This window comes from Xenopus laevis, chromosome 6L (assembly GCF_017654675.1).
Source record: "Xenopus laevis strain J_2021 chromosome 6L, Xenopus_laevis_v10.1, whole genome shotgun sequence".
In the NCBI taxonomy this organism is placed as follows: domain Eukaryota; kingdom Metazoa; phylum Chordata; class Amphibia; order Anura; family Pipidae; genus Xenopus; species Xenopus laevis.
In genome coordinates, this window is record NC_054381.1 from 129,365,880 (window position 1) to 129,392,726 (window position 26,847).

Below are 26,847 nucleotides of genomic sequence, written 5' to 3' on the forward strand. Positions count from 1 at the left end.
AAAAATTAAAATTGAAGTTAAATCTGTCAACTTGTAACTCTTAATTAAAATGGGAAAAGGATGCATATATGAGCCATGGCAAGTTTGTACATTTGATCAAACACAGAGGTCTTGTCCTGCAGGTGATCAATTCAGAAACATGCAGCCCTAATTTCTTTAATCTCCAGATCCAGGTCTACATGTAATTCTATGGTTACCATGTGCCCATGTGTGCAGTTCATCCCTTCTGGCTGAGCATGCAGATCTCAGACCAAAGGAGTAAGCAAGGACGGATGCAAGTATGTGAATGTTACCAATACACACACAATTTTGCACCCGTTTCTGTGCATTGCATTGCATCTGTAAAGAGTCCTTTCACATAAAGGACATAAAAAAGGGCATTAACTCAAGGGATGAACATAATTATGCCTCTTTATAGTTCCCTGGTAAGGCCTCATCTGGAGTATGCAGTGCAGTTTTGGACTCCAGTCCTTAAGAGGGATATAAATGAGCTGGAGAGAGTGCAGAGACGTGCAACTAAATTGGTTAGAGGGATGGAAGACTTAAATTATGAGGGGAGACTGTCAAGGTTGGGGTTGTTTTCTCTGGAAAAAGGGCACTTGCAAGGGGACATAATTACACTTTACAAGTACATTAGAGGACATTATAGACAAATAGCAGGGGACCTTTTTACCCATAAAGTGGATCACCGTACCAGAGGCCACCCCTTTAGACTAGAAGAAAAGAACTTTCATTTGAAGCAACGTAGAGGGTTCTTCACAGTCAGGACAGTGAGGTTGTGGAATGCACTGCCGGGTGATGTTGTGATGGCTGATTCAGTTAATGCCTTTAAGAATGGCTTGGGTGATTTCTTGGACAGACATAAAATCAAAGGCTATTGTGATTGTAAACTCTATAGTTAGGATAGATATAGGTATATAGAATGTATCTGAAAGTATGGAGGGTTATGTGTATGGATGCTGGGTTTTCATTTGGAAGGGTTGAACTTGATGAACTTTGTCTTTTTTCAACCCGATTTAACTATGTAACTCGATTTTTCGAGTTGATTTTTTGGGTCAAAATTTACATATTCGGTGTAAAAAAAACAGGGTTTTGCCTGAAAACTTGAATAAAGATTTTTCCCAGGAAAACTCGGTCAAGTCGCGTTTTCTGGTTTTCAACCCCAAACTCGCTGGTTTGAGGTTTTTTCATTCGAGTTTATTTTTTAAATTAGAAACTGTTCGAGTTCTGGACCATTTTCTAACATGCATAGCTGGAACTCTGACTGCAGAGCTCTGCTTCCTAGCTCATTATTCACAAGTGTTGTAAGTTTCTAAATATAAGGATCGAGGAAGGGCCCTCAGAAATATTCTAATGCAGTAAATTTTGGAAAAGCCATCTGAAGGTTTTCTTCCTTTTTAAAATCATGTCCACATGATAGAATATCCTAAGTTTTTGAAATGTGAAATTAGCCTGTTCCCAGTTATGCCAACCCAGTCTGGGATCATTACCATTATGCAGCGGTTCTAAACTTTTTGTATCTGAGCACCCCTTTTGCAGTCTGTGTTTTTTGTTTTAATGGGTGCAATAATTTAGCCCTGAAAATATCTCGAGGTGGTGGAGTCATGGACCCTATGATATGCCAAAGCAAGAGGCACAGATGTCTCTGGTGTTCCCACAAAAATGACACCTTATTTTTTAACATGGCCATTAGACCAAAACAAAGTAGTTATGCAGAATGATAAAATACGCTCATGCTTTACTGCTAATGCCACCGCACTATTACAAGGCTGTGTATGAAAATGAAACAAGAACGAAAAAAACTCATCATTTTAATGATACATTCACCAGTTTTAACAGAAGCTAAATGGTGACTGCTCCTCATACACCTTTACATTTTAAAAGGAAGTTAGCAAATGAGCTAAGCTACACAGCAACACATTAATCAAAACCAAATATAATCTAAATGAGAACATGCTTTACTCATATTTAAAAAGCGGTTTACGATATTTACCACTGATATTAAATACTCTGCCAGTTCAACATGATCAAACAACACCGATCTGTTGGGGAAAAAATTAAACTTTAGTATTAATATATTTTTTTTATTGGCAATGTTATGACTAAAATGCCATCAATATGTATTTAAGATATTATTCTATTTTATTTAAAACATTCGAAAGTAACAAAAGGTACATTAATGAAACTGAGAAAGTTCAAAGAAAAGAAAAGCTGATAAAGGGAATCGGCTCGGTTAGGAAATTTGGCTAAGTTTGGATTGTTTACACTGGAGATGAGACATTTAAGGTGGGGCATGATAACTATGCATAAATATACAAGGATATTAATGGATAAAACACAATTTCAAATGCAATTTGTTTGTGGGTCTCCTTTCATTTTGGAGTTGATACCACTGCAGTTATCTAAAGGGCATCTGCACCACTATAATTTTACTGCAATCTTGTGTGCAGAAACACTACTAGGTAAATATATAAGGGGAACATAAAATAAATACTAATGCCTTATTCACCAGTAGATTGTTCTATAGGACAAAAGTGCATCCCCTGACATTAGGAGAAAGGACGTTTCAGCTTAATTTACGAAAAGATTATTTTTACAATGTGAACTTTGCATTTAAACCTTTTTCCTCCCAATCCATATTTTATCTCAATAATCCATCATCCAGTTTACTGTATAACCCTGCCAACACATCCCATTGTGTCCTGTTACCTATCCCTGCATAAATATAAATTGCTGATGATACTAAGTTGTGCAGAACTATAGGTTCCATGCAGGATGCTGCCACTTTGCAGAGTGATTTGACTACATTGGAAAACTGGGCAGCAAACTGGAAAATGAGGTTCAAAGTTGATAAAAGCACCTATGCACTTGTGTGTTATACACTAAATGGCAACATGTTCTTAATTGAGAATGATCTGTCTAATTCCAGGCAGTGTCATTCCATGGCTATTAAAAAAAAGTATTGTCTTGCATAAAAAGGGACAATAACTCAAGGGATGAAAATATAACTTTGCCTCTTTATAGGTCCCTGGTAAGGCCTCATCTGGAGCATGCAGTGCAGTTTTGGGCTTCAGTCCTTAAAAACTCTCTTGTCTTGCATAGATGTTCCTCATTATCCTGCCTACAGATTCTTATTAGTGGTGAAAATGAATTACAATGGTGTCTTTAATTCATTCAGTCAGTAATAAGGGAACTTATTTAAATTTTGGTTTCAGTAAATGATAGGTGAAGGATGACAAACACAGCAATAGCTGAATTATTTATTTTTTTTCAACTTTTTATTTATTTCTTCCACAATCTAGTCATATAATTCAACAATCAGGTCACAAGAGAAAATAGAGATTTACAAGTCAGAGAATATCTCAGGGATTCATGACAAGTAGTGGTATTCGGATTGTGAAAGTATCATATAACAAAAGTTAAGTACAGTAGGAAAAAAAAGAAATAAAAGGAAGAAGAAAAGAGAATGATAGAGGAAAACGGGGGGGGGGGGAAAGGGGTAGGACTCTCGCCAATTGACATCTTACAGCAATCAGATATATGAAAAATACACCACTTCAAGTTGTACCGAAAACCTTATAGGTACTAGTGGCAATAGCTGAATTATTTTCCCAAATTAATGATCAAAGGACACGTCGCCACAACAAAACAGTATATCAATTAAATATTCCAGATGAATTATATCACATTAATAACTGTGCTGGAGAAAATGCAGAGGCTTGCAACTAAATTGGTAAAAGGGATGAAGGATTTAAAGGAGAAGGAATGACAAAAAGAAGTCTTGAGAAAGATCCTCTTGTTACTACTTCACCAGCTATATATATATAATATTCCTTCTTTATGTATAAATATATACATATAGAATGTTTTCACCTCAGCCTCTCCCTCCTCCCACACTTCTCTGTGTACTTTTAATCTTCTCATGTCCTAATTAGTTTTGGATTACATTTTCCACTTTTTCCCAGTGTTACTGTTAGATAATTAGTTTTGTCACTCAGAATACAAGGTTGCTAATGAAGCCAAGTCATAAAATGGAAGGGGATAATAAATGATTAACGGCTTGAGTTAGTAAATAGCACTGTATATTATTTGCGGAAGGAAATGAAAGGCTGCAGCTATAAAGTTATTAATGTGATATAATTCATCTGGAATATTTAATTGATATATTGTTTTGTTGTGGCGATGTGTCCTTTGATCATTCATTCGGGAAAATAATTCAGCTTTTGCTGTGTTTGTGGAAAAACAGTCCTTCGCCTATCATTTACTGAAACCAAAATTTAAATAACTTCCCTTATTACTGCCTGAATGAATTAAGGACACCATTGCAATTCATTTTCACCACTAATAAGGATCTGTAGGCAGAATAATGAGGAACATCTGTGCAAGACAAGAGAGTTTTTGGCCAAGAAGTAATTCTGGGCAGCCCTGAAGAATTCGTTTTTCAAAAGTGACTATTCTAAGTTTTTCTCAAAAGAAACATGTTAAATCAACTAAAACCATCCTATAATAAACATGTGGGAACACAGCACATGTGATGTTCATGTGATTCTCATGTTCTTGTGTTTTGACAAAGCATTTTTTTGCGTGGACAAATATATCAGGCAACAAGATGGGAGATGTGTCCATTCATCTTGCACCTTTCATTTAATTTAGTCAGACTCCAGTTTAGTTCATGTATCCCTAATGTGGATTAAGGCTAATGAGTGCAGAGAATGCTTCCGTATCAACAAGTATTTGCAGCTTTGTTGCATCCACTTGTGAGTTGTATGGGGACTGGATGCAACAGGAGGTCCAGCTATGATCCTCTTATTTAATGCCCAGTCCCTGCACACTTCACTAGTGGATGTAGCGAAGCAGCGCTCAAGCACCTGGTACAAAAATTGTTCCCTTTAAATATATGGCATGTCTGACAATGAGTATAGGATTATTCAAAATTGAAGAAGATTAGCTGTTTATTCCTTACTTGTGAAGAGGCGTTTCATCATTTCCATCCGGTAAATCAACTATTTTATGATCACCACTGTATGATGAAACCATAAATTTCACTATTTCTGTTGCGCCTTGTGTAGCGGCAAAATGCAGAGCTGTTGCATTGTCACTCTGGGGAAAAAAGGGCAAAGGGCCAAGACACATGAAATATTAGTGAAACATGTAATGCATGGAAAATGTCTGATTAGCAGAGATGCATGGGCACTACCATGGGATGTAATTTGTAACAATGATTGAAAATGAAACAGCCTCCAAATAAAGATTATTCTAGCCAATGTCATGTCCTAATTGCAAACAGGATGCCAGATGTGCTCTTCCAACAGAACTCAAAACTAAACACTGTTTATTTGTAGTCCCACAACCTCACCATTTTTGGTTAAATCTAGTCAAATTTGGATTGAAAACACGGACAGGCAGTTATATCATTATATACTATTATATAAACTGAAGTTTTGAAGTTTTCCAGATGACAGATCCTTCCTTAATGCATACAGTAATGAGAACTTTACTTTAAGGCTAGTAAAAAAAAAATGTAAACATTGAAAAAAACAATACGATTGTAAGCGCCTCAATTAAAGCAGTTGTTTTTGCCTAAAATTGAATGACAACAGGATAAGAATAAACCAATTATAAAGAAGAACGGAAGGTATAATCACTGGGGGATGCCAAATGTTAGGTACACAGAGCCAGGGCCAGTGAAGTTTCATCAAACAGGAGCAAATTCTCAGGGTTTTAAATAAGCGATTACAATCCCTGAAAAATGGCAACCCCCCCGCCAGGTGATTATACCTTTCCTTCACCTTTAATAGCCACTTGTTTATGTGCACATGTATAGATACATATTAGCCTACATGCTTTCTACCAAGGCTGCGATTTTAGCTCAGTCTCAAAGACCATTAACATCTAAATGCAAATTCTTATTGACGTGATTTATTCCAAATGTAAAATTCTTTAATGCAGATGGGGATTGCAGACAAGTTCTGGTACTAGTGCGCTTCAGCCCATTGCCAGCACCATTATATCATATTTTCTCTAAATAAAGCCGACCATAAGTGCGCAGATTTAAGATGATGATTTGGTCTGTGTATGTTCCCTCTCTGTCTGCCTCCTTGATACATATCTGCCCGATAGGGCAGGTTTGTCAAGCGATGATTGCATTAGTCCATGGACAGACAGACCTTCATTATGATCCAATTGTTGGCCCGGGAGCCAAACAGTCAGATCAGCCTGTTTTGGTCCAGTATGTAGATAGCCAAAACAGGCGGATGGCCATCTTAAAGGTCAGTGGTCCAAAAACCCTTTGTATTCTTAAACCACAGTCCTCCAGCCTGATGAAAAAAGAAGGTACGAAAGCAAATAAAAGTATATTAGTATGGTATCCCTTTAATGCATTTTATACTTTCCAACAACTAAGCATGCCTATACACACAGCTAGAATCCTATGATTAAAATTAAAATATTATATTCCCTTGTAAAAATTAGAAAAGGTGTCTTTGCCCTTTCAATTATCTAAAACTAAATATATTACATATTTTGTAGATATTTTAATAAGTGTTTACGTTTTAATACAGTTGTTTTGAGGGGTGATAGCCTCCATTGATATCTTTAACAAAAAACTATTTGGAAGTCAAATATTTTTTCAAACTTTGGTTTCAAGGGAGAGTTAGAGATGCAGTGAAGGATAATAAAAAAAAAAGCTGCTTTAATATCAGTAAAACAGTTTAGGTTTATCTTATGGGTATTCTTTTCTTGATCATTTATATTATGACTTTTGTCAAATTTGAATTATTATATCCCTGTAATGGCCTCTGAATTGTCTTTTCTACCAAATATCAGTGTCAGGAGTCATTAAACATGAGGCCATGAGAAAGGCATAATGAGGATGACCATACCTACAAAACTTCTTACTAGAGGCAGTCTTACTCACCTTGTCTGTCTGTGCAGTGTGGGTCCGTAATTAAAGACTTTTAACAATTATAGCATAGAAGAATATACAGTGGTGTTTTGTGTGCTCTTGCCAATCTCTTTTGTAGTAATTATTCCCAGTTCCTAAGGTACCTTACCTAGTTACGTTTACGTTAATTAACTTTAGGAGTAATTTACCTAAACCAGGAATGGAAGCAAAACCGTGCCCCATATTGCTCATCAAAAGAGCAATTCCAGCTGGGGTATGGTTGCACTGTGCACCCTACACTGAACAAAAAACTGCCATAGGGCAGGTTTTAAGGACAGGGCCCTGTTGTGACCTGCACCTGCTGGCACTCTCAAATTTGTGCACCTGATAGAATGATACCTAACAGGTAGTAATACTGTATATTTATCAGAGTAACACAGAGACCTAGGGCAATTCATTCATGTGCAAGGCAAGGCTCAAAGTACCAAAAACTGTTCCATTTTTTTTTCAGTTTGAGCTTCCATGCATGTAGTAAATGCCCCCTTTGCTTTTTGTTTCAGAGCAGTTATTTCCCTCTCCAAACCATAGTTTATTGGTATCTTGCTTTTATGTAACACCATGAGTAGCTTCCTCGTGTGGCATAGTCTTAACTTCTCGTCTGCTTATTAAATATACAGATGTTTTTTTTCTAAAAAAAAATATTTGCAGTGTACTAGTCCCATAGAACTGGTGTTCAATATAAATAATCAGTAAATAAATGTGAATATAGCAACTACCTGTCTCAGATCGATTTTAGCGCCATATGAAATACAGGCTTTCACAACATCAATGTTTCCATTTTGAACCGCTAAATGGAGAGGACTCGCTTTTTCATTGTTTGTGAAATTGATCTGATGATCAATAGTGCACCCATTTTCTTCACCTAACAAAGGAATAAGGGTGTTTTTACTATAAAACTCCAAAGCTTGATTAAGCAAGCAAATGTAAAAATGATTTGCAGTTTGTTACCTTTATTCAAAACAATGTCCATGCACTTCAGTGATCCCATAAACGCAGTCATGTGTATTGGATAACATCCCAGCTTGTTTTTTTTACACAGCTTTGCTCCTCGACCGAGCTACAAATCACATATAAAAGAACAGTAATGCACTGATGTTATTCACAGCTTATAAAGGAGAACTAAACTCTAATATGTGAGTAGAAATGCAATCTATGTACAGTAATGATTCAGGCCTTTAGATGTTGTTAGCAGTGTCTCTGCACATGCTCAGTGTGCTCTGGGCAGCTGTTGAGAAGCTAAGCTTTGGCCAGTGATCCCCAACCAGTAGCTCGTGAGCAACATGTTGCTCTCCAACCCTTTGGATGTTGCTCTCGGTGGCCTCAAAGTAGGCCATTATTTTTGAATTTCGGGCTTGGAAGTGAGTTTTAATTGCATAAAAACTAAGTATAGTGCCAAGTAGAGCCTCCTGTAGGCTGGCAGTCCACACAGGGGATAACAAATAGCCAATCACAGTCCTTATTTGGCACCCAAGGGACTTTTTCATGCTTGTGTTGCTCCCCAACTCTTTTTACATTTGAATGTGGCTCGCGGGTAAAAAAAAGGTTGGGGAACCCTGGCTTAGGCCAAAAGGTGACAAGGCTAGGTTGGTTGCCATTATACACTATTTATATTTCAAGCAGCACTTATTAAAAGGATGCCATTTTATACTTCTGTCACTTAAGAGATATAAAAGAGGCCCAAGCTTCTAGTAATTGAATATAATTGTCTGCATTGGGCAGGTATTGTTATAATAATCTCCCATAGTTCCTGTGAATAAATACTGATCCCAAATCTCCCTCTAATCGTTTGTAAAGTATACCCCCTTATCTAAGGCAATATCTTTCAGTATATATAATTAGAGGGGTGGTATAAATTTAATTAACTTTTAGTATATTATAAAATGGGCAATTCTAAGCAACTTTACAATTGACCTTCATTATTTATTTTTTATCGTTTTTTAAATTATGTGCCTGTTCCTTCTGACTCTTTTCAAAACAAATGCTTTGCAAAGCTACAAATGTATTGCTATTGCTACTCTTTATTGCTCCTCTTTCTATTCAGACCGTCTCCTATTCATATTCCAGTCTCTTATTCAAATCAGTGCACAGTTGTTAGGGGAATTTGGACCCTAGCAACCATATTGTTGAAATAGCAATCTGGAGACCTGCAGAATAATAAGCAAAATAACTAAAAAAACACAAATAATAAAAAATTAAAACCAATTGCAAATTGTCTCAGAATATCACTCTCTACTCCAACATACTAAAAGTAAACTCAAAGGTGAACAACCCCTTTAAAGTAAATGTGCCTAGTTCAGTTCAGTGTCTTACTATTACTTTTTATTGATTGCGTGTTTCAAATCTGTTTAGCCAATTCACTGTCCATGGGCAGACAAAATTATGCTTCATGGTTGGGACATATGAACCACCTTGATTTACAAAGGAAAAAATGACATGTATAGTTTTTATGTACTTACCAGCAGAATTAGCGCCTCGTGATTATCCTTGTAACATGCTTGCATTACTGGAGTATTACCAAGCTCTCCTTGAAGATTAATGTCTGTTTCACTATGCAGGATCAAAGTCTGAACAAGAATAGATGTTTGATAATTAATACAGCCTGACATACATTACAGAAGCTACAAACACAAATAAATAACTTTGCACTATTATACACAACTTTATAGTTGCATTTACAGGTATGGGACCTTTTATCCAGAATGATTGGGACGATTTACATCATTTGGATCTTCATACCTTGAGTCTATTAAAAAAGCCTTTCAGTGATTACACATACAGTAAGTATATTAGAGGTTGTTATAGACAAATATCAGGGGACCTTTTTACCCATAGTGGATCACCGTACCAGAGGCCACCCCTTCAGACTAAAAGAAAAGAAATTTCATTTGAAGCAACGTAGGGGGTTCTTCACTCAGTGAGGACAGTGAGGTTGTGGAATGCACTGCCGGGTGATGTTGTGATGGCTGATTCAGTTAATGACTATAAGAATGGCTTGGATGATTTATTGGACAGACATAATATCAAAGGCTATTGTGATACTAAATTCTATAGTTAGTAAAGGTATAGGTATATAGAATTTATGTGAACGTGTGGAGGGGTGTGTGTATGGATGCTGGGTTTCATTTGGAGGAGTTGAACTTGATAGACTTTGGTCTTTTTTCAACCCGATTTAACTATGTGTAACACCTATTTTGGCCATACGGGGTTAATTCACCAGCTAGTGCAATAGAGCATGGGTTACACGTGACTCTAACTAACACTTCAGGTTACTGTGCAATAACAAAAGACTTGGGCGCCAGGAGGTTCTTAATAAAACAGGAACAAGGTTTATTACTATGCACGAGGCAAGAGACATCAGGTTTAGTACTCACGCAGGAGCTGAGGCAACAGCACATAGAGAGGTCACACAGATCTGCAGGCAGGCTCGACCTAGAGCAGACACAGGCTGACACTCCCTGGGGACAGACTTGGCAGGTATCCCACTTCACCTCTGCGACATATTCCAGTAGTGGTCTCTGGATCAACCTCAGGGCAATCACTCTCTCCTGATTCCCTCTCCGCTGGGATCCCTATACTACAGGCAATATGGCCTGGGAGAGATACCTCCAATCTATCACTCCTATGTTGGAGCTCAGAGCTGCTCTTTCTCTCTAACCTCTCTGCCTTTCTCTCCTAGAGAGACTATGACAAGTCTGCCCTAGTATATTCCAGGTCCCCGACTTGGACACATTCCTTCTTCTGGGCCTTCTGTACTCAGCCCCAATGAGCACACCAAGATGGATCAGCATCCAGTGGCGGAAGAGGCCACTCCTTACACACACTATAGTGCAATGTAGTAGGAAGCTGTCACACCTCTCCTGGCAGATCACTCTAAGAAAAAAGGTGGGGGCCTTAAAGCTGCAGGGCAGATTAACCCGTAGGGGCCCCTACATATGTAACGAGGTAACTATCATTTAAACATTGATTTAACCCAGTAGAATTGTTTTTCCAGTTCTAAGGATTAATTACATCTTAGTTGGAATCAAGAGCAAGGTACTATTTCATTACTATTTCAAAAAAGTAGGGCAAACCTCCTGTAAAGTAAAATAAAAATCACTGTTGATTAATACATTAAAAGACACAAGTGGCTGCTGTGGAATAGACGCCTAACGTGTTCCGGGCTGAGCCTATGATTAAGGGGTGTTCTCAGATGGGTTAGGAATCTATTCCACAGCAGCCACTTGTGTCTGCTGTATTAATAAACAGTGGGATTTATCTACTTCTTTCCTACTTTTTTCTTTTTTTGCAGTTTGAGGAGTTCTGCATGCATGAAGGCACACTAAATCCTTTGCAGTCCTTTTTGAGACATCAAACAAATGGAGTATGGGTGAGTCTGAATTACCTTATTGCTAGATTATTACAAACTCTATTTCATTACTAGGAAAAAGGAAACCATTTTTAAAAATTGGAATTATTTGATGGAATGGAGTCTGTGGGAGACTGCCTTTCTGTAATTCTGAGCTTTTTGGATAGTGGGTTTCTGGATAACATATTCTATACCTGTAGTTATTTTAGTTTAAAAAAGACAATAGGCGATGAAGTGCAACACCTTAAATGTCCCTAAGGATGCATATACATTATGGGGGTTATTTACTATAATCCAAATATATCTCATTGTTTCAATAAAAAAAGGTTGACCAAACGCCCATCCCCGATTTTGCCTTATTTATTAATAAAACAACTCAATTTAATCAGATCAGTAAAAACTCAATAAAATCAAAACCCCCCCAAAAATCTCGTGATTTGGGAAAAAAGTCAGAAAAAATCATGATATCGGGTTTTCACTCAATTTTATCGAGTTTTTTACCGATCCAAATTAAATCAGAACCAGATATTCAAGTGGCTTGGTTTGCAAGTGTTATTCCAAGTATTAGTTTGAGAGCTGTCTTCATCATGGTGCACATAGGAATAATTGGTACAATATCCTCTGTTTATCCTCTTGTGCAAGAAATACTAGTCCATCCTAATCTCTCATTATTCAACTGAAACTTAGTCAACAGGTAGAAAAACAGCAATGAAAATCAGGTTGTCTATTTGTTTGGTGAAATTTTTTAGTTTCACAGGAGATATCACATCCTGAAAGAAGGAAGAGGTGTTTTAAATATAACTATGCAATAGGGGTCATTTATAACACAAGTGTTCATAGTTTTCATAATTTTTCTATTGGCACCTGCAAGCTGAGCTTCATGCAGGACCTTCGTGTTTGGCATCAGTGTGGCTTTGTCTTAACAGATGCCACTATTAATTAATTATGCCAATGCAGATGCTTAGATACACTCACTGATTACTTGTGTCCTTGGAACGAATAAGCACTGCTGTAGATAACATACAACAGAACCTAGTTTTCAACAGATATGTTTATCAGCATTATTTATATTCAGTTCAGTATTCAAGTAGGGATTAAATATTTGGGTAAACAAATAAAACTATGTAAGCTACAACTTGCTGTATATCATGACCACAGTACAGTAAGAGTATGTTTGGCAAACGCTTCTACTCTGGCCAAACACCCTGAAATCTTCTTACCTCAACAATGGAGTTATGAAAAAGTTGAATCGCCAGATGAAGAGGCGACAGCCGGTAGTAGTTTGGTATGTTCGGGTCAGCTCCTCTACACAAGAGAACTTTTAGACAGTCTAATTTATTTTTTTGCACAGCCCAGTGAAGAGGTGTATTTCCTCGGGAATCCAATGCATTGATCCCTTAAAAGAAAGACAATACCACAAAAATCATATTTTGAAATATACTTTATCTCTGAGCCTTTTTCAAAGTTACTGTATGTTGCGGCCACCATGTTTTTACTGGATCTTTATACAGGGGCAATTGTGCATGTTTACTATAAGCACAGTAACTCTGTGCATGTACAGCAGATCCTTTGCAAGCCCCCTATACCCAAGCAAGGTTTTATTTTGAGCTTTATTTGTCTTGTATAATTCAGTACAGCAAATAGACAATTCATTAATGCATTGGTAGACAGACAAAAGTTACAAGACTGCTTTTGTGAACCAGTAATAATAATCGAAAAAAGTTTTTTGTAATTTATGCTGCTTTCAAGTTTCTTTTCCCGGAGACATGTAATATGCTGAGTGTCACTTAATGTGACTGCATCAAGCAACTGCTCCTCTTCATTAGGGAAATGCATGTACTGTAATTTCCTCCGTCTGTGAATAGAGAGCAGGTGGGTGCTGAGTGATCCCCTCCTATGTTAAGCCTGACAATCCTGACAAACAAGAAGTGCTGCAGGTCGCCCTGCATGAGCAATTATTGCCCAAAAATGTATACTGCATGTTTTCTGGAGATAAATATAGGTCCAAAGTGACTAAACAATCATTTAATATATTTAATCCATGGGTAGTATCTTGAGGCAGATAGCAAACTACTATAAGTAGTGATGTTCAAAGTTCCCTGTTGTGTCACTGCCCTTAAGGCACCCAATAGCATTCCAAGGGCAGTCCCATGCTTGTCACTGCTTCATTTTAAAGCAGTATATGTGACTTTGCATTTGCACAATGAAAGCATCCCTTTAGGCATATATGGAGTTTTGGGTTAAACTTTGTGGCCGCACAAGTGCCAATTAGTCAGAGCTTCTAAATATCAGCACACATTTAAGTATAGTTAAACAGAGACTGTTTAGTAAGAGCTGAAAGAAGACATAATATAGCAAAGTATAATAACAAGGTTAGTGTTCTACTTAATAGCCATGAATTACTAAGTCTGGGTAAAAGTGCAAAAAACAGGCACAATGCAGCTCTTTGCACCATTGTAAAGTGATTTGTGAATGGGCCCTAAGAGGTACAATAGTTTTGTCCAAAAAATAAAATCTTTTTTTTTAGCAGCTGAATTATACAATTCATACTGGGAGTGTCTTTTTTTATACTAAGCCCTGTTGCATGAAGGGCATTATCATAGTACATTATATAAAGCATATTGTAGCTCTGGGTACCTAGAGGACAAGTAAAACCTAAGATGGCCACACAAGATGAGACCAGTCCCAACTGAACTTTAAGGTTATGGGCACACACATCTGATACCTTCTTTAGCAGATTCATTGACGATCATCAGCATTAAATCCATGCTCCCCAATTTAGTGGCATGATGAAGAGGGGTAGCCTCTGAATCATCCCTAGCCGCCAGACTTCCAGGATTCTTCAGTACAAAGTTCCGGACACGGCAAACATTACCCTCTGCAACAAGCTGAATACAAATAATAAATAAACTGTGAAACCTTAAAGGGGAACTCCGGCTTCCAAACCAACATTTGATAAAGAGGACACATAACACAGAAACCCCTAATATACCCATCACAGTTATGTATTTCTTCAAAAAGTATGAATAAATGCCATTTTCTATGCTGAAATCTAGCTGTTTAACAGTTCTTCTCTTTCTGCATCATCTGAAATCCTGGCAGGGAAGGAGGGACTAAACACTGATGTTACAAATTGTAACAACTTCTCCACAGCTTACAGACATCATGCAGGGACTACCTTTCCTTATTGAAATCACATGTGCAGAGAATTGTGGGGTTTGAAGGATGTAGGCTAAGGACAGCTGGCTGTTGATACAAAGTAACAGTAGTCAGCCAGCTCAGTAAAGTAGTCAGCCAGCTCAGCAGGATAGCAGGGGGTTAGGCATAGGGAACTGTCAGAAACCATTAAAAATCATGAAAAGTCTGCATATTTTTTAATTGATGTATATTGCAAAGTTGCTTGAAATTATGTTTACTTTAAAAAAAAGTATTTATGTTTGTGTGGAGTTCCCCTTTAAATTTCAAATTGTCCCTAATTTTCCACTGTTTATTTGTGGTCCCACCTATATATAGATTATGCATAATACATTTCCTTGACTCTACATTTTTCCAGAATTTATACAATTTTTTTCTGGTCCCCTGAAAACTGTTAAAAATCAAATCCGATTGTCTCAGAATATCATTCTGTACATCATACTATAAGTTAACTAAAAGGTGAACAAGGCCTTTAACTGAATCACATAGTAAATGGAATTGTGCATCAGAACTGTCATATAAAGTCATGGAACAGAGAGGAGCAATTTACATTGATTAAATAGAATTGTTAAGACACATGACACCAATCCTGCTGGCCTGGAATAAAGAGAAAGGGAATGCCCCCCATTACCTGTCATTGCTGTGCCTTGCCTAGCTGCCTGTAAAAATAACAGTGCCTTGTCACCAGTGTTTTCCAAGGGGCATAAATCCAGCACCAGTATAACTTCAACCTATTGAGTAAACTTGAGCCAATATTTGGTATAATGGGCACTGGGAAACCCTATGGCCTTTTACGTCACCTACCTTAAATATCAGTGAAGGATTTTCATCCATGGAGCTACAGCTCTCATCTTGCAGAAGGACCCCATCGTATACGTTGTCCTTCTTGCCTTTGGAACTGAGCATTCTCCTGATGGAATAAGCCATGGGCTCGCTGGTTGCAGCTGCGACTATAGAAGTATAAGGTACAAGGATGAGATAGACGCCTGCACACCTGGTGCTGGGAGCTGTTCTGTTGCTGCACTTCAGCTTGCTCCTTGTATATCTCTGCTAGATAGCTTGTTGACATCTGGGGTGGAGAAACATTTTGCCAAACATAAAACACTTCTGTTAATGTTCCCACCCAGATGGCAAGAAGTTAAGGAGGAGGAAAGCACCGTCATGCTGACGGGCAAGTACAAACAAGCTGAGCGTTACTTGACTGTAATACACATTACTCTTTATCAGAATCAGTGTTGTTGCTGCATCTGACTGACTCACATTACAGCACCAATGAACTATTAACCCCTAAAGAAAAGTTAACTCTGTTTACAAACTCTGTGAACTCACATGCAAAGCAACTTTCCCTGATATTGGGCGGGGAAAATATTTTCTACTGTCTTACAATCTCTGTCATGTTACAGGTACGGCCTTTGGAAATCATAACTGGGAGTTCTGTGACAGGGAATGTCTTACCTCAAATATGTGCAATCAGTGTTGGACTGGGACACCAAGGGCCCACCAAAAACCTTAGACCAGGGGCCCACCATAAAACCTTAGATCTTCATCTCCTCAATCAACCTGTATTCTCCTAGTTTGTTTTCTTTACATACTATAATCTTTTATTCCATTTATTTAGCCTCTTTGTTCTCATAGAAATAGGGAATGGTCATGAAATAGGCCAAGTGTTTAGCAGCATGAGGACCCTGGGCCCACCGGGAGTTTTCCTGGTTTCCCGGTGGGCCAGTCCGACACTGCGTGCAATGAATTCATCGCTAGCTTATAAAATAATGCAGGACAGGAAACAAGATATTTCAGAAAAATATCTGCAGTGAAATGCACAACTTTGAATATACTATAAAGGGGCACTAAGTGCATGAGGCAAGTTGCATGTTGCGTAGGTTCAAGCTGCACTGTTTGGAAGTGGCCTTAGCATGATGTTAGAAATTGCAATAACCCTCTGGTAGACAACAACTCTTCTTAAAAAACATGCATTTTAAAAAACATGCTGTCAAATTTCCAGATTTACACCAGGCCTGTCTGTTGCACTTGCCATCAGAAACTTTGGGGCCCCATAAAATAAAGTCGTTTATGAATACACGTGCACAGTATAAACATCTAGTGGGTAGGTAGGTTTCGCTAGGACAAAGGATGACATTTATATATTTTTAACCATGTCTACTATAGCATTGACTTACCAAACATTTTGCACCTGTAGAGGACAGCCGGGAACTATAGGGGGGGGGGCTTGGGACTGATAAGTAGCTGCAATATATATATTCATAAGAAATTTCTTGTTCCCAAAGTTTAGTGACAAAATGATGAAGTTGCGAGGCCCAATAACTAGTCATTCCCTGTGGGAAGGTTCATGAAGAGATAGCTCATATAATTCAGTAATATATTACAATATTGAACTCATATATAGAGTTCAATTAATTAATGTGCTAATAAGCCAGGTTATTGGGGGTCAGTGGAATCTACCTTAAGTTTTTTAATTCATTGGTGGTCAGTGGAGTTTGCCCCTGCCTGTCCCTAACACGCTTCTCTGCATTATAAATGCTAGACACGTAAGTGACATACCGTAAGTTTTTAATGCAGTTTTTATAGAAGTTACGTAAATTGCATATACGTTTAAGCATAACTTTATACGTAACATGGCCAGGCTCCATTTTGAAAAATTCACTGGGTCCAGGACAACTGTTCCCCACCCCCCAGGGGTGCTCCGCCAATGAGGTGAGTTGATAAACTTGCTTCAGGAGGCAGCGCCACACCTGGTTGCCAGGGGCAGCAAAAATGCTGCTCCTGGTAACTAAGAGCTGAATTTCCATTTTTTCAACCAGGAAATTTGGCTCTTCTAGTGCAGAGAGCACATTTGCACTCTCTGTACTAGTGATGTGGACGCTCCGACCCCCTCCGGTGCTGAAAATGTGAGTGCCTTAGGGAGGGGGGGTGGCAGAATGAATGCCATCTCAGGCGGCAAAATGGCCAGGATCGCCCCTGCCCCCCCCCCATGGTCCTAGTTGCAGCTGCCACTCTTTGCTGTGCCAGCACATGCTCCAATACCATGCTCATATGTGAAGGCTAATGTCTTGGCCCCCCTAAAGTGTTAATCCAGTACTGGGTATTCAGAGTTGGGGGTGAGTTGTGGATGATGGATTAGTGTTGTCCATTAGTGATGGGCAAATTTCTCCCGTTTTGCTTTGATGAAAAATTTGCAAATTTCCCACAAAATTCGCGAAACTTCAAAAAATTTGCATGATACTTGAAAATTGACGTCCACGTACATTTTGATGCACGTCAAAAGAGTTGTTGCAGTTGCAGTCTATTATAGCTTACTATGTCAGACTCAGGGCAGTTAGTAGAGGAGCCAGAGGATTTAACAAGCAGAGCCAAAGAGATATGTTTGTTATCCACCAGCATAGCAGCAGCTCAAGCAAGAATAGAGAGCTTTCCGGAGGAGCATCACTGTGAGGGCAATGTACTCTGGGGACTGGATATTTGCTACCACCAAGTTCTACTACTAGTTATGCCCAATGCCGTGCCTGTGCCTAATACCATCAAGGGAAATACCTATTGAAATATCGTGAAGTTATTGTATTTGTGCAATTTTGAAGTAACACCCAAGAGACTGTTTCCAAATCCAGCCAAAAAATAGTTAACTGTCTTTTTAAAGGCACACTTGAGAGAAAGAGTGCTGTGGAGCATATGCTCTGCTGGGAATTACAGGAATTGTAAATAGCCTGATCAGTTTCTGAATAATAAAGGCATTGTCCTCTGTATCAAGGAATTGTACAGCTACTAGCTAGTAGTGTTTTATTTAAAATCACCACAAACTATTAACTATCTAACTTGATTTGCTGGCCTCTAGTAAAAACACTATAAACCAAAATGTAATATGACGCTTTCTAAATTAACTAAATTGCACTTGAATTGATTTGTTCAACAGCAGGATCAGCCTGCCAATATGCTAAATATCTGCCTCTCCTAGCCCATTCTGCAAAAAACGATTTGTTCTCTTCTCACTGCCACATTACTATCAGACAGCCATTTCTGTAGTTTGTAGGGATCTCTGTTAGAAGAAAAATCTAATGTAATGTGTTAACAGGCTTCTTCACATCCAGATTTACTGTATATCTCATCTACACAGACCCCCAGCTGCCTTTCACTCCCTGCCCCCTTCATGATTATGCATATTGCTCTTCCATTAAGAGCCTCAGCAACAGGTTCAACATATTGCAGCCCAACCCATAATAAGCCCTATTGTCTACTGTAGTTATTTTGTTCATTATACTATTATTATATTTTTTTGCTGTAACCCTGTTTATGAATTTTTACCTGTAAATGGCACATAAAGTATATTCAGTATAGTTGTTTATAAGCCATAATTTGGTATGTTTCCTATGGCCCTATCTAGCTGTTCCCTAGAAGATTTGCAAGTTGAACCAATTTGGCATTACGAGGCACCAACCTAAAAACTTGCGATTTAATACCGTATTCATGTAAATGGCTGCTTTAGTCCCCAGTGTCACAGTAAACAAACTGTTTAATTGTGCAATGTATTGCCCATCAGAATAATATGTTCAAAATGTTTTTACTATTCTCATAGGATAGGATTTCCACCAGGATGTCAATGGAGTATCTCTTTTTTCCACCTTTTAGCAGGTTCTATAATGTCATATCTGGTTAACAAAATCCCAAGATACAACACAACCCTAAATGGACAGGCATATTAAAGTACTCAAACTTTTTAGCACTGGGATATTTAGTCCAGTATTAACCTCCGACACAAACCTTAGCTCATTAGTAAAGCACAATCCACATTTGCTTTATTTCACTTCTACGTGTATAGGATCTGTTATCCAGAAACTCCTTATCCAAGAAGCTCTGAATTACAGACCGTGTCTCATAGAGCCCATTATAAGCATATAATATTTAAAAGTAATTTCCTTATGCTCTGTAATAATAAAACGTACTGTTGTAGTTGATCCCAACTAAGCTGCATAAATCCATATTGGTGGCAAAGCAATCATACTGGGTTTATTTAATGTTTAAATGATTTTTAGCAGACTTAAGATATGGACATCCAAATTATGGAAAGATTCCATATCCGGAACACCCCAGTTCCTACGCATTCTGGATAATAAAAACAGGTCCTTTACCTGTACAAATAATGTCTATTTTGCTTATTTTCATATACACTTCCACATATGACACCTATGAAGCTGAATGCAACAGAAATAAATAATAACAGCTAACCTTCACTTAACAAAGCAGGATGCATAACTTACTGCGCCATTGTGTACTTAGTAATAAACTGTCCTTCTGGCTCCTAAACAGTTGAATTAGTGGTTTATTGCTGCAAGAAACCCTGATAGATTAATCACCAAGTAAATATTTACAGCAGTGATGTGCACATGTAGACCAGCTGCCTATCTGCAGTTTAATTATATTTCAAATATATTTAAAATACAGATATAGGATCCCTTATCCGGAAACCCGATATCCGAAAGCTTCGAATTACGGAATGGCTGTCTCCCATAGACTCCATTTTAACCAAATAATCCAAATTTTTAAACATTATTTCCTTTTTCTCTGTAATAATAAAACAGTACCTTGTACTTGATCCCAACTAAGATATAATTATTCCTTATTGGAAGCAAAACCAGGCTATTGGGTTTATTTAATGTTTAAATGAATTTCTAGTAGACTTAAGGCATGAAGACCCAAATTACGGAAAGATCCATTATCTGGAAAACCCCAGGTCCCGAGCATTCTGGATAACAGGTCCCATACCTGTACATACATTACAATTATATTCAAAGGGTCAATAGACATGGTAAACATAAACCAAAATCAATAGGGTTTATACCAAATTTAGTGTTATTATTAATAATAATAAGACTACTACAATTATTATAAAAAAGCTAATTAATTCTATCCATACCCTACATTCCTCTGGAACCAGAAGAAGTCTTTATTTGATTTTGTAGATGGTTGAACAATGGTAAAGGGGAGATAAAGTGAAATACACAAACTTATTCAAAATACTATTTTGTGTAATTGCAACTTACAGTACTTACATTTTCAGTTATATTTCCTAATTTTTCCCTTGGTCACAGTGACATTTTGGGTTAATGCTCCAAGAGGTAGGATATGAGTTTGTTTTTTAACAGAATGAAAAAGAGTTACAAGTGGGGGATTTTGGGGAAAGAATCCTGAGATAGAAACAGATAGAGAGACAGGTTTGGAGTTTGTAAGTTATGTAGCCATAAAACTGACTGTTATATACCCCAAGGAGATCAGTTCTTTCTAGGGTTTGGAATTTAGCCTTTATTGGTTTCTTACCACTAGCGGATCAGAGATTATTGTTTGGGGCATAAATCTTTACTCTTTGGGGAACAAAGTGCTGTCCGTGTGGCTACAACATAACGTAATCGTAATACTTATTCGAAGTTACAGAATATAAAACACCCAATGCACAATTTTGTTTTTCAAACAGTTTTGTTATTTGAGCAGCAGCCTAATACCTATACTCATTTTTTTTTTTTAGAAATTAGAATAAGCAGAATGAAAATATATAAAAAAAAAAAAAAATTAAAAATCAACTCTGTAGTCACCTAAACCCCCTTCTCCTCGAAATAAGATTTGTGTTGCTGAATGTACAGAATTTGGATGCAAAAACACACTTGAATGCTTATTCTGTAGATGTGGACAATTTTTTAATGAGTGAATGTTTTTATTCGGAAGGCATAATATGGAGAAAACAGCTATTACCTCCCTGGAACGTCTGACTGCAGTACTTATACTTCACAAGAGTACAAGTAACTAAAAAAAACAAACATCTAATCATGCAACAAAATTATCTAGGGAATACAAAGATTTTATGTGGCTATATCAAGAAGATACAGGTTAATACATTTTTTACATCATATTAACTGCTATTTTATTAGAAAAAGATTTTTATTGTATCTCACAGCTAAAAAAATAATAGGTTTTTAGTTTTTAGTGTACAAAGGGCAGGCTACAATAGTATTGTAATAAACTATTATTGAATCATATTCATTGTATTTATTTCATTTAATCAAGAAGCAGAGTTTCTCTGTACTATTAACCTCTAAAAATAAGTAAAATGTAGAGGAAATAAATAATATAATTAAGAATACTTTAACTTTGTGCTTTCCTTTCATTTAAATGCATTACTTTTAGTATAGATATTATGGTTGGGTTGTACTTACAGGTGCTCAGTTCTCCTGTTCAGAAGTGTCCAGTTCCCCAGCTGTTTTGTGAGAGTCCAGGGATACAATGCCTTGTCTTACAGAGATCCTCCACTTTTATAGATCTGCAATATACAGAGTCATGGATTGTGTCACAGTGTAAATAATTAGTGTCCTGCTTGCTAGCAGTGTGTTTTTTTTTTTACAAGATGAGATGAGTGAGTGTATAAAAGAAAATCAAGATAAATGCCTCGGGAGAAAATGGTCCATTTCCATAATGACTTTTAGAGGCACTTTTTAAATTCTCCAGTAAATTCCTGTAATATGATATCTAAGTCTGGATAAGCCACGCTGTAGAGTCATCAGGGGGGTAGCTTGAGCTCTTTTCAAACACTTGATAATTGCCTGTGAAAGCACATCTCAGGTATTTTGGAACCTGTCTGCCGACCTCTCATATGGTAAGTAGTATTACATAATTATTATTGATTTCAATGCTTGAGAAAAGTCATTAAAGCCAGTGATATATTTAAGACCATATTTTCTTTATCTAAATAACCTTTTGCCTGATCATCAATAAATATATCCATTAATATTTCTGTTTGGCAATTATTGCATATACATTTATTTTTTCACAAGGAGGCTGAGTAGTACGCAGTTTTAACAGAAAAGATGGAGTCATCTAATAAAGGTTAGTACAGTTGCAAACTCGCTGCTATAAGCAATATGGGGGTGATTTGCCACTTTACATATGAGGGTCTTATTTGAGGGCAAAACCAATAGTGGATCAGCCCTGGACAGCAGCGTTGGGACTATCAGTTCTACCAGAAGGAACTCAATACCTATTAAGGTCTTCAGCTCATTGATAATGACAACAATGAAAGAGAGCATTTATGCCCTAGCCATCACATAACCTCATTATGTTTAGTTGGCTAGCTACTGTCATAGCTTCTTTCCCACATTAACTACTTTCATGAAAGCATTTTGCACCCTTTACTGTGGCTGAATGAGTTTGGATGATTCATACTACAAGGTACACTATGAAGTAAAGGAAAAGAAAGTTAGCCAAGATATATTTATTAAAGTTAAACATGATTTAAATAAATTGAAGAGATCAGGGAAAAGACAAAAAGCTAATGGGTAAATCTGTATACAGGACAGATGTTTGAGAAGAGTACTGAACTGTATGATACGGTTTTATTTTCTCTGCTATTAGAGATTGTAAAGTCAGCCTTTACAATCTCTGATAGCAGAGAAGCTCTTCAACAAAATAATACATAAAAACATCTGGGCCAGGTCTTAGAGATGTGGAAATAACTAGAAATATATATTTGGGGCAGAGTTTCTAAATGAAACTGATCTTCTTTCCTTTTTATTGGAATTACGTTGCCCTTACAAAGATTTTTTTCATATTTTCTTCTGGATTTATGCTCTGGGATCTGAGCTCAATACAAAATTGCTCCCAAAATTGTGCTCTTTAATATGCCAATTACAAAGGTGCATGCACCTGTACACACATTATACTCCTGCTAACCAATGCATTGGTTCAGCCAGTAAAGAGTGCACAGATGAAAGAGGCCTGGACTCACATAGCATGTTATGGCTACTATTTCTGACACATCAATGTGTAGAAAGTGACACCATTCACACCAACAATGACTATAAAGAAAGCAAACGTACAGTGTCTGTCAATGCAATTTACCAATGCAGATGATAACTAACAAAAAGTACACGTTAATTTGTGAATGTGAAAAATGTTAATTTGCAAAACTAGCAATTTGCAAATGTTTTCACACTTTGCACTTAATACCTGTTTTACTACATGATCCCCCTATGTTTTATTTTAAATCAGCTCTCCTTAAAGGGGAACTAAAGTCTAAAATGGAATAGAAATGCTGTATTTTGTATACTACACATAAACACAAACTTACTGTACCACAAGCCTAATAAAACAAATGATTTCAAAGTTGGCTGCAGAGGGTCACCATCTTGTAAGTTTGTTAAACATCTTTGCAAGACCAAGACTATGCACATGCTCAGTGTGGTCTGGGCTTCAGTTGGGAGGTTAAGCTTAGGGATCGTCATAAATGATCAAAACAGCACAAGTCAAATAATATCTGCCAGAAGCCCATACATCAAGGCGAATCAGAATATGCAGACTGCAATGGGTGCTGTGTTGTCATGTAATCTAATGGGGATTTTATAGTTTTTGTATTGTTTAATACATACTTTCTCCAACTCTGCATAACCAGTGGCTGCAGCAAAATAATCCTCCAAATAGTTTATGTTTGAGTTATGGGAAGTAAGGTAGGGGGGTTGCCCCCTGCTGTTCGAAAGTATGATTGTTTCCCTGCAGAGCATCTAGGGACCATCTGAAGTTTCCTATCCACAGCAGTCAGAGCAAGTAATTGAAGGGGGAATTTCACTGCATACAGTCAGGTTTCTTATAAAAATGGTACACATTTTTTAATTAAAGTATATTGGAGATCAGTTTCTTTTTCAAAGTAAAAATGGGATTTTATTTTTTTTTTGCCTTTATACCCCTTTAAAGCTAACCATACACAGGCAAATTTAAGATGCTAATCTGGCCTCTTCTACTGATTCAGCAGACTCTCTGCCTGTGTATGTGCCCTTCCTTACAGTGCCCTGACAGATATCTGTCCGAAGATAACAGAGGCCTGATAAACCTGAAAATCAGATTTGAAAATCTCATTGGAAAATAATTGATTAATGCAAGTTTCATCGAAGACACTCTTTCTGATATAAATGCACTCAGGGATCAAAACATTGATCAATAAACCTACAGAAAAATATTAATAAGCGGTGTTATTGTGTGCATACAAATGAATAGAGAAGAGCCACTGGGGACAGATCCAGCAGGGCAGAATTTCAGGTGAAGCACTTCAAGCACAAGAATAATTACATTGTAACAAAAGTAGTCACATTTAAATCTGCTTTCATGTTTGCTTTCCACCTACTTATAAATTAGCGATCCTCTGGCACATACAGTAAATATAATTGATTTTATCCTTAAAAAGATTTAAAATTTGTGGATGATAAGTTGTGTTTTTGTCGCCTGAATTATTTACAGGCCTCAAAAGCCACAGAATCCAAAGCAAAATAATCACTTTCAAGATGTTTGGACATTTGTATGTATTATATCATAGTTAGAATAACATAACAGTATAGTATTTCAGCTCAGTTTATCAGCTATCAAAATAAAGGCCACTCATTTAGCTTGTGTGCCCCACGCTTAGCACAAAATGGTACATCTCTAGTCTATGCTAATCATTTATTCTCCCCATCTGTACAGGCCCCATATGTTTAATATACTAAGCCCAAACTGAACCATGAACCTTGAAAGATTATTACACACTAATAATATACTGTATGTAAAAATAGTATCAGCAGTATTGATAGGAGTTTTACGGCAATTGACTTTGGTGTTATAATCTTTGTTTAGGGTTTTTAGGTAAGGGATATATGTGTGTGTGTGTGTTTTACAGACTTCTGCATTTATTTGGTCACAGGATTTCTCAGTGATTCTTTAATGTTCTTTGGGTGTTTTCTCCACCAGCGTTTTACCAAACGGCAAAGAGCATGTGACATCAGAGCAAAGTTTGCGGGCTGCAAACAGAGTACAGTATGTGCTAGAGTGCAGCTAAAGTCCAGTATTGACCATAGATTTGCATAAAAATAATTGAGTTTCAGACACTTTCATACAGTACACCAATACCAAATTCAATAAGCAGTTATGTAAAACACCCATTAAGCACTTTTGGCATTTTGGAATACTGTATCTCTTGTGGTTAACAGAAAGACATTAAGTCTTCTTCAGCCAGTCCTTCCTCATAGTTGGCAGGGAAATCGTGCTGCACTTAAAGTCTGTCTCTTCACAAACTATTTTATGGAGAGCTAATATCTAAGAAAGAGTCACTTAGATTTAAGTAGCAGAATAAAGTAGCATTGCAGTATTTTCTAGGTCAGCTTATATAAATTTTTTTAGCAGTCAGAAGGACCCATTACATTTTATTTCTTTACGATTCATGGTCATTACCATTAATGAGTTCACTTGCCTTTTAGAAATTTTAGAAACCACCTTTCAGTTTTTATTGGTATATGTATGCTTGTCCAATAGGGAAGACTAGACTTCCGTTGCTTAAAAGATCTAAAGAGTCCAGGATTAAGAAATATTGGGGGTGGCATCTATGCAGGAAAATAATATCGCTTTAGGGCTTTACGGGGTTCAAGTAAGTTATACTCTTCATCAGTGTTAGGGTACAGGTCAATACACTGCTCATTATGGAGTGTATTTGCATTTTAAGGATCTATAAGAAAAAAGAAGCAGGTCTCCAGAATAAAACAGACAATTACAGCAATAGTCCAATCTGAATATTTGCTCATATTAAATCAGTTGTCCTAATGTCATTTTTATATCTATTTTCATAAGCAACCTATTTCTTCTCTTTAGCAGAGATAAGTGTCAATGTTGTCAGACCACTCTTTTTCCATGGTATTGGCCATAAATCTCTTGGTTTTCTAAATCAACCACAGGCACAGGTTCGAGCACTTTTGAGCCAACTTGCTAGAAATTAGCCATATAGATATAAAGTTTTTTGGGACATTTTTTTGTTGTGAAATGAGTGATTCTTCCAGGCCTGGACTGGCAGTCAAAATAGGCCCTGCAATTCCAAGTACACAGAGGCCAAAACAGCCCCTACCAGCCCAAACAGCCCCCTCCTAGCCCACTATATGGTAACTTTCTTTGGTTACCATATAGCAGCCCCTCTGGCATTTGCCAGAACCCACAGATTGCCAGTCCGGGCCTGGATTCTTCCCATGCACCTCCAAGTGTGCACACATTAAAGGCATAAACATAGATTTATATTATAATATTTTGTATTATATTTTAAGCAAAACTTGACTTTTCTCCAGGTGACCGCCGCTTGAAAATGATATTGGAAAATACAGTGTTCATCCTTCACTGTTTTTTATGTGTATAGAGTATATCCCACTTACTTTTTACATGGTATAATAGATAGACCCCTATCCGTTTATGGTTTTAACAATATTTTTTGTGGATATTCTTGGAGGGCGGAGTATTTACTAAAACTCAAATTAATCTAATTTTTTTTTTTAAATAATTCTTTTTTAAAAAGTTTGTGCAAAAAAAT

The 26,847-nt window shown here is 37.2% G+C and overlaps 1 protein-coding gene across 2 annotated transcripts in view; it reads right to left on the reverse strand.

Moving 5' to 3' along the window:
- The window catches only part of trpa1.L (transient receptor potential cation channel, subfamily A, member 1 L homeolog), a 49,094-nt gene extending 27,287 nt beyond the window's left edge, over positions 1 to 21,807 (reverse strand). Inside the window, exons 1-9 of one of the 2 annotated variants that reach the window (XM_018241519.2) lie at positions 21,698 to 21,807; positions 15,288 to 15,433; positions 14,014 to 14,176; positions 12,509 to 12,684; positions 9,400 to 9,507; positions 7,892 to 8,000; positions 7,660 to 7,805; positions 4,964 to 5,100; positions 1,994 to 2,042 (exon numbers count right to left, since the gene is read on the reverse strand). In XM_018241519.2, the coding sequence (XP_018097008.1) occupies positions 1,994 to 2,042; positions 4,964 to 5,100; positions 7,660 to 7,805; positions 7,892 to 8,000; positions 9,400 to 9,507; positions 12,509 to 12,684; positions 14,014 to 14,176; positions 15,288 to 15,410 (1,011 nt within the window). In that variant the 5' untranslated portion in view covers positions 15,411 to 15,433; positions 21,698 to 21,807. Of the gene's footprint in view, positions 1 to 1,993; positions 2,043 to 4,963; positions 5,101 to 7,659; positions 7,806 to 7,891; positions 8,001 to 9,399; positions 9,508 to 12,508; positions 12,685 to 14,013; positions 14,177 to 15,287; positions 15,530 to 21,697 lie in introns of those variants that run through there. The other variant, XM_041566492.1, reaches the window with a different exon arrangement.
- Between the last annotated feature and the right edge of the window lie 5,040 nt (positions 21,808 to 26,847).